The sequence below is a fragment of the Adiantum capillus-veneris genome, chromosome 9 (assembly GCF_014529385.1).
Source record: "Adiantum capillus-veneris isolate H3 chromosome 9, ASM1452938v2, whole genome shotgun sequence".
Classification (NCBI taxonomy): domain Eukaryota; kingdom Viridiplantae; phylum Streptophyta; class Polypodiopsida; order Polypodiales; family Pteridaceae; genus Adiantum; species Adiantum capillus-veneris.
In genome coordinates, this window is record NC_140939.1 from 153,769,873 (window position 1) to 153,784,434 (window position 14,562).

The window sequence follows — 14,562 nt, forward strand, 5'->3', positions numbered from 1 at the left end:
ACTTTTTTGCAATGTCTGCCACCTGTGTGTGACATGGGCCTTGACCCCCCCTCCTCCCCCAAACCCACCCCACCCCTCGTTTATAAAGAACACGGGATGGAGTGAAGGGATCAACGATGGGCATTCAATCCACTGTTGATCAGATCTGCATGGGGTAAAAATATGGGTGGCCACCGTCGCGCACGCTGCTCGAGCCCTCAAATCTGCTTCGCCAAACTCCTACGCCTTATCGAACCCATCTATCACGCATCCGTTTAGGGATTGCGACCCCCCCCCCCCCCCCCCCCCCCCCCCCCCCCCCCCCCCCCCCCCCCCCCCCCCCCCCCCCCCCCCTCTTCCTTCTCGTGGATCCACTCGTCCAAAGCCCCTCCGCCCCGCCAAAAAGACGCCCTACCGTTGATCCCTCGACTCCCACCCCGTGTTATTCATAAATGAGACACCTCGGTCCCCACCCCTCAGCACTAAAGGACATGGAGCATTAAATGAAGGTCCGGCCATAGGATCGACGGCGTGAGAGGGGAAACACGGACATGGAGAGATCGCGGACCGTCAGATCGCCGAAAAGTAAACTCAGACAAAAAAAATAAACTCGGACAAAAACTGCATGGGGAACGAATTTATTTATCATGCTTAAGTCTCCCAATGTGGTCACAATGTACGTGCAGGCGAGGTGGACATGGCATAAGCCTCGCATGTGGGAGGTTGCGGGTTCGAATTGCGGAGGTGCATGGGGGGGGCACACTTATTTGTAAACCACGATCAACGGCATCCACACGGGATCAACAGCCATTGATCCCACCGCTTTGGCTCCGTGCCCTTTAGTGCTGCCCAAAATGGCAGACCAAAAAGGACTTCCGTAGTCCCACTGGTTAGAGTCAGACGACCCTGATGCAAATGCAACCCAAAGGTTCGTAGATCCACCATGGCTGTTGATCCCACCGCTTTGGCTCCGTGCCCTTTAGTGCTGCCCAAAATGGCAGGCCGAAAAGGACTTCCGTAGTCTGACTGGTTCAGTGTCAGACGACCCTGATGCAAATGAACCCAAAGGTTCGTAGATCCACCATGGTTGAAAACACAGAAAACCCAGAAAGAGAAAAAGCAGAACAGAGAATCTAACAAAGGGGAACGGGGAGTCTTTCGGAGACTGCAGCAAGGCCCACATTATCATGCTGAAACGGGCCTTACGTTGGCACAGCTACGTGCCGGAGTGCAGCAAAAGAGCACTCACAGAAGCCGGAAAAGCAGGGCAAGGAGCTGTCGAAGGCTTGCCATTGCTTCCCGTCTACAGTGTGCTCTCTCTCTTCTGGACAGTGTTGATCCTTACTAGAGCTGCTGGATTTGTGCATGTTCGACTACTGGAATCTGACAAACTATGAGTGATATGTACGCAAATTGTGTGGTCTCGTATTTTCTTCCTCATTGCGGCTGGGATGCCTCTATGAAGGCATGCAAGCAGTCGATGCATTGGTCCAGCAAGGGCTACATGTATCGAGGGATGTATTATACCATCATTTGCAACAATGTAATAGGAAGAAAGACTTGGTGGCTGGGAGGGTGGTGCATTTCTATATGGTCATCAAAGGCCTTGATACAGTTACTGTTCTTGGCAATCACCTTCTACGTTTTTATGTCACTTGTGACAGTTTTTCTGAAGCCATTCAAGTTTTTGAAACTTCCGAACCTAATGTATTCTCCTACAATGCAATTATGTCTGCGCATGCGAAGCTCGGGGATGGCAACAAGACTCTCGAACTGTTTGAGAGGCTGCAGACTGACAGGTTGACTCCAGACACATGCACATTCTTGAGTGTATTAAATGCTTGTGGCAAGATAGGTGCAGCATGTCAGGGTAGATTGGTACATGATCGAGTCATTCGAGAGGGCTTGGATGTTCCTCTCTCGATGTCAAACACAATGATTGATATGTATGGCAAGTGTGCTTGCTTACAGGAGGGGCAGAGACTCTTTGATAGGTTATCTGTTCGCGACGTGGTGACTTGGGCAGTGATTATCATGGGATACACTCAGCATGGTCATGGAGAAATTGTATTGGGGCTCTTTTATAAGATGAAACTATCTAACCTAAAACCAAATGATGTCATTTTCTCTTGTGTCCTGAAAGCAATTGGAAAGCTAGGGCTGTTGTATGTTGGCAGATTTGTGCATGAGGAGGTTATTAGAGTACGCCTGGAGGCTAATGACGTGATTGTGACTGCATTAATTGACATGTATGCCAAGTGCAAAAACCTCGAAGATGCTCAGAAGGTTTTTGAAGCAACAGCAAGCTTGAATGTGATTGTGTGGAACACGATTATTGTGGGGTATGCACAGCACGGAAACAATTGTTTGCCTTTGGTTCTTTTTCAAGAATTGCTGCAAAAGGGTGTAAAACCGGACAAAGTAACTTATCTGGGTGTCCTAAAGGCATGTGCTAACAAAGGAGAGCTAGAAGAAGGTAGGGCACTCCACCAGTTTATGGCTCAAAGTGGCCTTCTACTAGACATTGCACTAAAAAATTCACTAATGAATATGTATGCCAAGTGTGGCAGTATGCAGGATGCACAGAAAATTTTTGATAGCTTGCCAAACCCAGATATCTCATCTTGGGGTACTATCATTGATGGTTATGCAGAGCATAACCATGGCTATTTGGCACTTAGGGCCTTTGAGTGCATGCAACAACAAGGTGTCATGCCTAATGATGTTACTCTTGTGTCTAGTCTAAAGGCTTGTATAAAGGATGGTTCTATAGAATATGGACGTAAGCTTCATGATCAAGTTGTCAGAGCTGCAATGGAATCAAACATTCTTATCGGAAGCACCATTACTGACATGTATGCGAAGCACAGAAGCCTAGAAGAGGCTTGTAATTGCTTCGAGAGACTGGAAGATCCTGATGTCGTGGCCTGGGGGGCCATGATTTGTGGCTATATTCAGCTTGGATTTGAGGATGAGGGGCTGCGATTGTTCACGGAAATGCTGCTTGAAGGTTTAGAGGCGAGCGAGGGTATATTTGTTATTGTTCTGCAGTCATGTGTGGTCATGGATACCATTCAGCCAGGCAGTCTGTTACACACATATATTATTGAGTGTGGTGTTCGAACAGATGGGCCAGTAGGGACGAATCTTGTTCATCTGTATGCTAGCTTTGGATGTTTGAAGGAGGCACGGCTGGTTTTTGACGCACACTGCAATAAGGATGTGGTTACATGGGGGGTTATGATTGCAGGGTATGTACAGTATGGGTACTATGTTTTGGCTGTTGAGCTCTTCGAAGGATTGTATGGTCAAAACATAAAACCAAACCGAGTCATTTTTTTGTGCATTTTGAAAGCATGTAGCAGTATAGCCAGTATAGGACATGGTAGGATAGTACACACAGAGGTAATGGAGACTGGACTTGAAGTGGATGCTATGGTCGCAAACACACTAGTTGATATGTATACAAAATGTGGAAGCAAAGATGATGCACAATGTGTTTTGCAAAAACTTCCCAAGAGGGATGTCGTCTCATGGAGTGCGCTTCTTCGGGGTCATGCCCAGCTTGGTGATTCGACACTCTCATTGAAATGTTTTGATGCTATGAGGCAAGAAGGCTTACAGCCGGATGATGTAGTTTTCACTAACATTTTAGCTGCTTGCAGTCATGAAGGTTCGCTAGAGAAGGGCATCCTTTGCTTGAAAGACATGTTGAAGTTCTACGACGTTAGGCCGGATTTCCAGCACTATTACTCTGTAGCAGATCTTCTTGGGCGTGCTGGCCTCTCCGTGGAGGCGGAAGATTTGCTGTCTAGTATTCCGAGTACAGAAAATACAATTGGCTGGACTGCTCTGCTTACCTGCTGTAAAACTTATGGCAATGTTCAGGTTGGTAATAAGTGCTTTGATGCTATTACTGAGATGGTGCCTAATGGTACATCTGCTTTTATGCTGATATCGAAGATCCGTAGTGATCTACAATTGTGTATATAAATTGTACAAGGGTTACATCTATCAAATTGTGAATCACTCACTAAACTGCGCAAATGCTGCATGAGGGTCATAGCATGAAGGCTACTTAAAGTTCAAAATTGATTGAAATTTTATCCCCAAAGAATGTTCGCAGTTACTACAGTAGGTGGGCTAAAGAGAAGACAAAAACCAAGACTAACCATAACATAATCGATTCTTTGTTCAGAGTTCTGAATTCCCTATGGTTTGCCTTTATTTCTCCCTTCGGTAGCCAACCTAGGTTTTCTGACACATCCTTGAAGGTGCGTGCTAATTGGACATAGTCCTAGGAATGGGAGTGGGAGTAAAGATTATTGGAGCATGGCAACAAATGCAACTCCCTCTTGGTACCATGGCAAGTGCAATTGCTTTTGTTTTAATAGAGCGAAGGAAAATTGCTCGCTCTCCTTGCTAGAGTTTTCCAATCTTTGTGGTTCTTTGTCATAACGCCGGTATGTTCCTCTGGTCCAGGTGTTAATATATCTGAGTCCTGCCTATTGCAAGCACATTGCCAAGAAGTACAAAACTGTTCAGACTTTACGACCCACTCAGTGTACTATAAGGGGTCTCCATACCTAAGATTATGATTGTCCTCCAAATAATATGAATTGAAAATTGTATCTCTTAGTAGAGCTCAACTAGGTATTCAGTTGTTGAGTCTGGTGCAGTGTCTCTTGCATAGACAAGAGCCACTCCACATTCTTTGCAACAGAGAAAAATAGTTGCCAATTGAAGTCTTATGGTTGTGTAGTTTAACGGAGTCATAGGGTACTTGTCACAAAGTGATGATGTGGCATGACCATATCGGATTGGTAGAGAGAAGGGAAGGCGGCTGGACCGAGGTAAGAGGACTAATGTGAGGGAAAAAAAGGGTAGTTTGCCCTTATTTTCATTGGTTAGGAAAATGTTATTTTCTAGCTGTGACCTGGACCCAAGTCATAGCCAGGTTAGTGTGAAATGTGGCGCAAATTGCAACGCGATTTGCAATGCTGGTGTGGCGAGCCACATGGCAAGGTCGACGTGGCAATTTTACGGGAGTTGCTTTTCGGGTCCAGTTATGAAAGCATTAGCTTTTTGGCACCAGCTTTTGATTCCAAAGTATTTGGGTGCTGCTTTTTGATAGCGGTTGCTTTTGGGGCGTGCATACCTTTATAGACGTGGCCTTGCGAGCACTTTGCAGATCAGTGCATGATGGCAAGGATTATATGATGGACTAGTCTAGACATGTAGGTCCTATGAACAGGCTCACAAAATTGCTGCAACTAAATCTCTTGGACTTTGAAGACAAACCTTGGCTCCAACGACGTAGCAGTAGCATTTGCATGTGGCACATATAGACATGTGCATGTGACATCCCCTTCAACTTAAGGTGAAGTACGTGTGCCAAACTCCATGCATACCGCAAGATTGTCTTCAAATGAATGGCCTCCTAGACGATGTCCTCCACGACTACTTTTGAGAAATTCAAGCTCTGTCGGGTGAAGTGGAAATGTCCAAGTAAAATGGATCTTCGTGATGTGTTTACTCACCAGCAATGAAATGAAGTGGATCAACGATGCCCTTTTTGGTTACCGGCAAACAATGGTGTGAATCAAAATGCAAACCGGATGGATGCTCCTAGAGCGGTCAGACAGATATGGCAACATCGACGTCCACGAAGGTTATTGGCATCGGCAAGCCTATGCTGCTCCTATGCAACAAAATTAGCGAGAGCAGCGTCAAATGGATGATAAAGATATACCTTTGGATTTCCCACAAACCATGGCTAATCGTGTGTGTGATGTCTCATGAATTTGCTGAACTCATCAAAGACTCCTCTTCAGGCTTCAACTGGCTTGCTCGATAATGGAACCTCTAGACAAATTCTCATCTCTCCAATAGATGTGGCTATGAATGTAGACTTACCATGCCTACAAACTCCCATGGTGGTTGCACTATATTGGAACCCTTCGATTGAGGATTGGTGACTCCCAATTGCTAAGAAGATGCAGATGATGGGGACCTGATGTGCCACCAAAGATTATACAGACTTGATGCAGATGATGGGGACCTTATGTGCCACCAAAGATTGTACAGATCAATGACAATCCCAATATGACAATCCAATGCCTCTTCTAGATAGATCACTTCTCCAAGGAGATGGGATAGATAGTTGTCCAAACAATGCCAAGACTTCCAAGTGGATAGGTTGATTTGGATGTCACCTTGCCTTATCGTCATAGGCTTCTAGCAAATCTTGATACTCGCAATCAAAATCTTCATGTGTCCAATGCATGTTTGCAACGATGTAATTTGTCATGTTGAAGAAGTATCGATTGCAAATATCCATGCAAGGCCTCATTATGTCGAGGTGTCTAGTGCTCACAACTAGGCAACTATCCTCCAACTATCCTCTCTTGGGCACACTACAACTACACCCCACCAGTATACAATGTTTTTATTCCTATACTCAAGGGGCACAGTCCTACGTCAACAACAGATCTTGCAGTTCCTTGAGTGTGATAAGCATCCTTGGGAGAAACACTGAATCACACACTCAAATAGGACAAAGAAAAAAATCTCAAGGTTTAGAAGATTAGTGTCAAACTAGATCTCTGTTGCCAATATCAGATGGATGAGAATTGAGAGAATAGCTAGAATAGAGAATTCATGCTAACACAATCCTTTGTTTTAACCTTGCGTTACTCTTGGCTAGGAAGATACATCTCTCAAGTAGATAGACAAATCTAGGCAGAGAGATGGAGATTTACTATAGAGAATGGGATATCGAGATAGAATGCAAGAGAGATGTTTAGAGAGAGAGAGAGAGAGAGAGAGAGAGGGGGGGGGGGGGGGGGGGGGGGGGGGGGGGGGGGGGGGTCCAAACCAACCGTCTTAAGGCCCCCCACACCTTTATCTATGTGCTATTTGCTTTAGATTGTGTGAATGAAGTGTACACATATGCGATACCTCAATGCAAACTCTACTTGACTCAATGAATGATGTGCTGCGGCAACTCCCAAGAATCAAGCACCGCCGGGGCTGATTTGTGCACCTTTATAGTCTAGCTTGATGTGGGTTGTGGATGGCCACCATGATGAGGAACTAGGGCTAAATTTGCACGTCTGATGTGAGAGGATTTCAGTACTGAATGCTGGCTGCAAAAACATAGATCTGAGATGCAAAAATGAAACATATTTGGAGGTTTAAGCACGACTCAATTCTTCACAATAGATGAGGCTAGAAGAAGGTTACACACTTGTTGGCAACCAACAACTAAGGTAGTTTCTATTCATCTGAGAGGAAGAACCAGCTGCTACCAACATTGTAAGAAAATTGAAAAGGTTGCATTTGTTTTGTAACATTTAATGGCCTAGTAACTTGTGTGTAGCGGAAAATAGCATGAACATAGTGAGCATTTCATTAGAATAGCTTCCTAATGAGAATAACAAGAGTGCTTGGGTGGAGAGAGCAACAAAAAGCATAACACCTAGTTAGATAGCATGAACAATACTTCAAAAGAGAGAGAAATTAAGCAATTGACAACAATTGAGGACCGGATTTGCATGGAGCCGGTCCCCCCTCCAAAAGGCTTTGTATTATGGTTTCTCCCATCAAGAGAGACATTTTACAATACAATTCTTTGTGTTCCTTCAATACTAGCTAGTACAATGAAGATGGAAATTTCATGCACTAAGCAAAACACTCATCAAACACAACATCAATTCCCTCACGGTCTTAGACCCAAGACCTCACACACCGGGTATGAGAGTAGATTGAGAGGAGAAGCAATATTCTTACGAGAAAGATGTACATCTCCTCACATAATCACTCATATTAGCACAGCTTAGCTTAGTAATTATCATGGTAGAGGAGATGAGCATGCATTGAAGCTTGGCTCTTGGTTGGATTTGCATCACAAAGCCAAGAGTTGTTGGTGTAGGCCTCCCTTCTCACAAGCTTGGAGTAGATTGAGAGGAGAAGGAGTATTCTTACGAGAAAGATGTACATCTCCTCACATAATCACTCATATCAGCACAACTTAGCTTAGTAATTAGCATGGTAGAGGAGATGAGCATGCATTGAAGCTTTGCTCTTGGTTGGATTTGCATCACAAAGCCAAGAGTTGTTGGTGTAGGCCTCCCTTCTCACAAGCTTGGAGTAGGTGGTAACCTTTCCATTAAAGCTTGAGAAGGAGAGAGAGTCTTCTTTCCTTCACACATGAGATTGTGTGAGTGTGTGTGTGATAATCCCTTGCAAAAATCAGCCCCCTCTCTCTCTTGGTCGACCCCTCTTGCTATTTGCTCATGCTGCAGTCCTATTGGACCTCCCTAGGCTTAGCCAATGGAATTTCAAGAGCATACGTGATAGTCTTCTGACATGTGACCCCCTTTCCCCTTTTGTGAGAGCTTTAGGTAATTTAATAATTCAACTAAACTCTCATTGGACCCCTTTGCCTCCTGGCCAATAGGAATTAGGCAAGCCATTGGGCTGCTGAATGCTCATTCGACCCCTTGGGAGATTGTCCAATAGTCTTTTAGAGAGCTTAATCCCATTGGTTCTTTTATTAAGTGTTTTTAAATTAATTAAACTAGATTTACTCTAGCCTAATTCTCATTGGTCCACCTCCAAGGCCATCCAATAGGATTTGAGTACTCCTTGTGGGCATCCGGGCTAGGGAGCTGACATGTGTCCCTCATTCCCTTTGTGTAAAGGGAGCTTGTGTGTATGTGTGTGTGAATTTCTCTCTCATTCCCTACTTGCAAGGCTCGCCCCCTCCTATGTAGGGATGGATGAAGACTTTTGGGACACACACAAAGCATCCAATTTTTCCTAATGTTGACCTTTGGACACAACCTTTGAATTTTGGAACCTTAGCATTTTGGAAGTCTTAATGGGCTGAACCTTAGGGTCTTTTAAGCCCATTGTTGCACATTGCTCTTTTGCAGATGGCCCATCCTTTGGATCCCTATTTTCCCTCCTTTGGATCCCTACTATGGCCGGTCTGCTAGCTTAATCAATATTCTAGCTTTTTCTCCCTTGGTACTTCCCCATATTAAATGATCAGTTTAACATGAGAAAATCATTTAGGAGAATTAGATATTGATTATTATGACATAACCTCTCTCTTGAAATCATAGTCGTCCTCGACTTTGGTGTAGAGAAGATAAAGCATATTCATGAGTCCTTTTTCTTAGCGGGTAGAGGATCCCTATGTTACCCTACGACATCGTTCCACAATGGATGACTAGTCCATTTGGCGCTTGAGAGCCTGAGGCTGCCGCAGGCATGTCTGCACATTAGTCCTATCAATCTTCCATAGTAGAGTAACAAGCTCTACTTGGTGTTCGGGAGACGTCGTCTCCGGAAACTTGATCTAAGCATGCATACTACTTCATTTTTGTGCACAATAAAGAAAAAGAGAGTCTTATAAGACAAAAACTTTGTTCATTTTTTTAACATTTGTACATTTGCTTACTCTTGGGAAGCATTGTAAGCATTGACAAGGTTTAGGTTATCCTTTAACCGTATGCCTTGCATCCATCTAGCATCTTCAAAAGGATAATTCTTAAACTTAATAAGATATCGTCGGATAGTCTTACCGCCTCTTAGTACCTTGTCTTCATATCGGAGAATGGACTCGGGCTGCATCACCTCTTCTTGGTCCTCGATCTCCGTTGGGTCTTCAGTAGCTGGTTCTTGAGGTGGCTCTCCGTTGTAAGGCTTTAGGAGGCTCACATGGAAAGCATTGTGTATGAGCCAATGACTGGGCAACTTGAGTTGATAGGCCATCTCATTGATTGGCCTAAGAATCTGGAAGGGACCATAGTACCATTTTGCTAGTTTAGCATAGTACTTTTGGTGTCCCGTAGGATTCTTGCCCGTCGTGTGCCTTAGTCGAGCCTTGGGAAATTTTAATAAGACCCAATCATTTTCTTTAAAGGCTTGGGCTCTTCTGTGCTTGTCAGCAGCAACCTTTTGCCTTTGCTGTGAGATAGAGATAGCATCCTTAATCTTTTGAAAAAATTCTTGTAGGTCTCGGCTATACTCGTCTGCAGGAAGATCTTCCCATGTACCTTAAGTAGCAAGGGACTTTTTGATCTTCGCTCAATTACCTCGAAAGGTGTTTTTCCTGTGGAAGTATGTACAGTGTTATTGTAAGCATACTCCACTAAGGGTAAGTACTTCTCCCATGGGGATCTTTGATCTATTTTTTTTACATAGGCTTTTAGTAGATCGAGAATTGTTAGGTTAGCTATTTCACTTTGGCCATCCGTTTGTGGATGATAGGCCGAAGAGAAGTTTAGCCTTGTCCCTAAATTCTCAAAGAGAACCTTCCAAAAATTACTGGTCATTCTAGGATCTCTATCCGACACTATGAACATTGGCAAGCCATGGTACTTGAAATTTGTGAAATGAAGAGGGTTGCCATTTGATAAGCTTTGATAGTCTTTTTGACAGGTATAAAATGAGCTTGTTTACTGAACTTGTCTACTATCGTCCATATTCCCGTATTCCCATGGATAGACTTAGGCAATCCAAAGATAAAATCCATGGATATGCTCTTCCATGGTGAACTAGGGATTGGCAAGGGTTGAAGCAATCCAGGTTACTTCCCTCTATCAAATTTTGTCGTTTGGCATACCACACATTTAGAAACATACTCTTGTATGTTTGCTTTCATGGTAGGCCAATAGAAATATGTTTCAATTCCCTTTAGGGTAGATTGAATCCCTCTATGCCCTGCATAAGGAGGAGCATGAGATTCATACATTACTTTCTCACGGAGTGAGTTAGTAACGCATAGTCTAATGCCATAGAGAAGATAACCATTGTGTAAAGTAAATGGTTCCTCTTTCTTCCCTAATGCAAGGGCTGAAATCACATTTCTAAAAATCGGGATCAATAGCATACTCATCTATCATAGAAGATAGATCATTGTGAGTTGCTATGGAAACCGCATTCACTGTCGGTTGTCTTGAGAGTGCATCGGCTACTTGATTATGCTTGCCAACAACGTGAGCAATATGAAAATGAAATTGCGAAAGAAAATTTGTCTCTCATTTGTTTGTCGGAGAGCTTGGTCTGCGTCATGAAGTACTTAAGACTTTGGTGATCTGTTCGCAGAATGAAAGGAGTCCCCAATAAATAGTGCTTCCATGAGTCTAAGGCATGTGAAACTTCGAGGAGTTCCTTTTCATATATGCCTAGTGCTTGCTCAACCAGATCGAGCCTTTGACTTTCATAGCCTGTGGCGTGCCCTTTTTGAAGCAAAACAGCTCCAAGGCAATCACCACAAGCATCACATTGGACCTCAAATGACTTTGAGAGATCCGGTAATGTAAGCACAGGTTGAGAGATAAGCTTTTCTTTAAGCTTTTCGAAATCATTGTTGTCCTTAGCAGACCATGTATACCTAACGCTTTTCTTTGTTGGGTCATGTAATGGTCCCGCAATTTGTGAGAACTTTTCTATGAAGCGTCTATAGTATGCACACATATCTATGAAGCTTCTTAGTTCATGAAGATTCCTTGGTTTAGGCCATCCTTTTATTACCTCTAACTTTGATGGATCCATTTGGATGCCATCTTGAGAGATAATGTGACCTAAATACTGAATCTCTTGCAAGAAAAATTCACTTTTCTTTTGTTATTCTCTCTTAAAACTTGAAATATTACCTGGAGGTGTTGCTTGTGTTCATCTAATGAATTAGAGTAGATGATAATATTATCAAAGAACACTCCAGTGAAGGTTTGGTAAGGCATGAATAGCTTCTCCATCAAGCGGTTGAATGTGGCTGGTGCATTGGTCAAGCCAAAAGGCATGACAATATATTCGTAAAGACCAAATGTAGTACAAAATGTGGTCTTTACAATGTCTTGATCAACTATCCTTATTTGATGGTAGCCACTTTTTAGGTCAATCCTACTGAAGTAGGTCGATCCTTGTAGCTTATCAAATAGGTCTTCTACCCGTGGAATAGGAAACCTATTTTTGATAGTGATCCTATAGTGCTCTATAGTCGACACACATACGATATGTGCCGTCTTTCTTTTGCACTAGTAGTAGAAGAGAACAAAATGGGGATGAACTAGGCCTAACCATGCCCTTGTCAACTAACTCATGCACTTGCTGCATAATCTCCTCTTGTTGAGCTTGAGAAACTCTATAAGGAGGTTTGTTAGGCTGTGAACTTCCTGGAAGAAGTTTAATTGCATGGTCGTCATTACCTCGTTTAGGAGGTAGCTCACAAGGGATGTCATCATTAAAGACATCTTGAAACCCCTTGAGAAAATTGGATAACTCTAATTCCTTTTGGTTGCTTTTATTTACTTTTGCTAAAGCATTAGGTTCATTTTGAGAATCTTTAACAAAAATCATGTACACAGAAATAGAGCTCTTTATTGACTTGTTCAAAGCTTGTGTATATACAATGGGTATAGTTTTACCCATTTTCTTAGCATCTATATATATATCTTTTTTCCTGAACTTAAAGGAGATTCTCCTTTCAGGGAATTTAACATTGGCATCCATGCGATCAAACCATGATGCCCCTAGGATTACATCCTCATGCTTGAGAGGAGAGATAAAGAAGTCCTCTTTGTCCACATAGCTTTGGACATGGAGCCCGAATTTCCCGATTAAGGGAGTGACTGAAGCTTCTTGCCCCTTGAAAGCACCGTCTGCAGGTAGGACATCTCCCATCTCATGTGCTTGTATGCCTAGCTTGGTGGCCAACTCTATAGATATAGATTGTGAGTAGAACCAGGGTCAAAGAGAATAAAAGCATCATGTTCTCTTACCTTTCCCCAAGCATGGCATGGCATAGAGGAGATCCTTTGTGGTGAGTTTCCTCCTCTTGGATTGGTAGCTCTAGGAGGATCATGGCGAGTGTTCTTTTGGGAACAAGCGCGGTACGCATGCCCTTGATCGCCGCACTTGAAACACCGGTTATCTTTGCGATAACGCTCAAGCTCTTCAGGAGAGAGTTTACTTTTGCGTTTGTAAACTCCCTTCTCTTTAGCTTTGTTGAATTGGCCTTAGAAGACTTTTGGACATTGTCCTTCCCCTTAGGCTCATTGGAACCCTTGTTTTTCGGGGGCTTAAAATTCCTCTTAGTCCCTGTTTGGAAATTGATTCGAGAGGCCACCATAGTATGGTGTATTATCGCCGATATGGTGCGTGGCCTTTGGGAGTTGACATACTTCGTCATTTCTTCAGTTAAGCCCACACAAAATTGCTGATTTTGCTCTCCAAAATCCAACTTTTTGAAGACAGTGGCTTTGAGTTGTAAGTCCCAAAACTTGTCTACATATTTGTGAATGGATTCATAGGGAGAGAGCTTCAAGATTTGCCATTCATTCGATGAGTACTTTGTCTTTGGCATTGGTGGCCAAAAACTGCTTCATAATGGAAGCTCTTAAAGCTTTCCATGTTCGTGGAGCTTCACCGTTGGCTCGTAGGCTAGACCACCATTGCCTGGAGGACTTTTGAAAGTGCATAGCTACATGGAGTAGCTTAGAGGACTCCATGAAGCCCTCATCTCTGAATGCCGCATCAAATTGTTGGATAAAGGCCAAGACTTTGTTCGTAGCATCGAAGGTGCCATCATAGGTAAGGAAAGAGATGCTCTTCCCTCCCTCTTTGAACTTCTTGAGCTTGGACGACCTCTTCCACGCGGCATAGGATTTCCTATGGCCTCTTCTTTTTGATGGTTCAAAGGTTGCACCATCACTTTCTTCAGAAGATGAAGAATTTGAGGGAGATGGAGAAGAGGGTGACCTCTATCTCGCCTTTTTCTTGCCTTGATCTTCGTTGTCTTCACCATCACTTTCATAAGAGGAAGAGGATGAAGAAGATGGAGAAGAGGGTGTCCTCTTTCTCGCCTTTTTCTTCTCTTGATTTTTGTCATCCCTCTTTGAATTATGGTGTGGAGAAGTGTGCGATGATCTTCTCCGTTTTGGAGGTGATGCAGAGCGTTTAGCCCGTTGTCTTTGTAGAGCCATCTCCGTCGAGGTGGCGGGAGACTCACTTATTTCTCGTTCCTTCGGTGGAGGCTCTTGAGTTCTCCTTTGGGAAGGAGATGTATCATCAAGAAGTAAATTCTTGAGCCCTTCATATGGATTCTCTTCTTCTTCGCAAATCGGAGAGAGGCCTCTTTTGGAAGTCTCACAAGGAGGCTTCCTAGGTGTTCTCTCGTCATGGTGGGGAGCTTGGAGAATCCCATGAGCATGGAGCTGCCGTTGCACTTCACTTTGGAGAGATGGATTGCCCATGGCTTGTTGAATCCTAGAAACAAGATGGTTAACAAGCATCAGGGCATCATTAGTAGCTTGCTCATTAGAAAAATGAAAGTTATCAACATTAATTTCACTCTCTTTACTATTATCAGCCATTCTAACAACTTTTAGGTGTAAACTTTTTAGGTGTACTTTGGCACTTCAAGCCCTAGTTGCTACTCCTCTTTACCCCTTTAGAAAAAGCACTCAAGCTGCTGTACCCGTGGCTTAAATACCATTAATTGCAAGGAATAGAAGAGAGGGCCCTTCAACACCAAAACAACACCGGCTCCTGTCAAGCTTCTAATAGCTC

At 43.6% G+C, this 14,562-nt stretch overlaps 1 protein-coding gene across 1 annotated transcript; it reads left to right on the plus strand.

Moving 5' to 3' along the window:
* The first annotated feature begins 778 nt into the window (after positions 1 to 778).
* Positions 779 to 4,611, plus strand: LOC147451419 (pentatricopeptide repeat-containing protein At3g09040, mitochondrial-like). The gene has a single exon (XM_086520327.1). The coding sequence runs from the start codon at positions 1,447 to 1,449 to the stop codon at positions 3,970 to 3,972; it is 2,526 nt and encodes an 841-aa protein (XP_086376453.1). The 5' UTR covers positions 779 to 1,446; the 3' UTR covers positions 3,973 to 4,611.
* Positions 4,612 to 14,562: the final 9,951 nt, after the last annotated feature.

Bases quoted from the DNA above. Each gene is read 5' to 3' on its own strand.
- LOC147451419 (XM_086520327.1), top strand. From the start codon at position 1,447: ATGCAAGCAGTCGATGCATTGGTCCAGCAAGGGCTACATGTATCGAGG.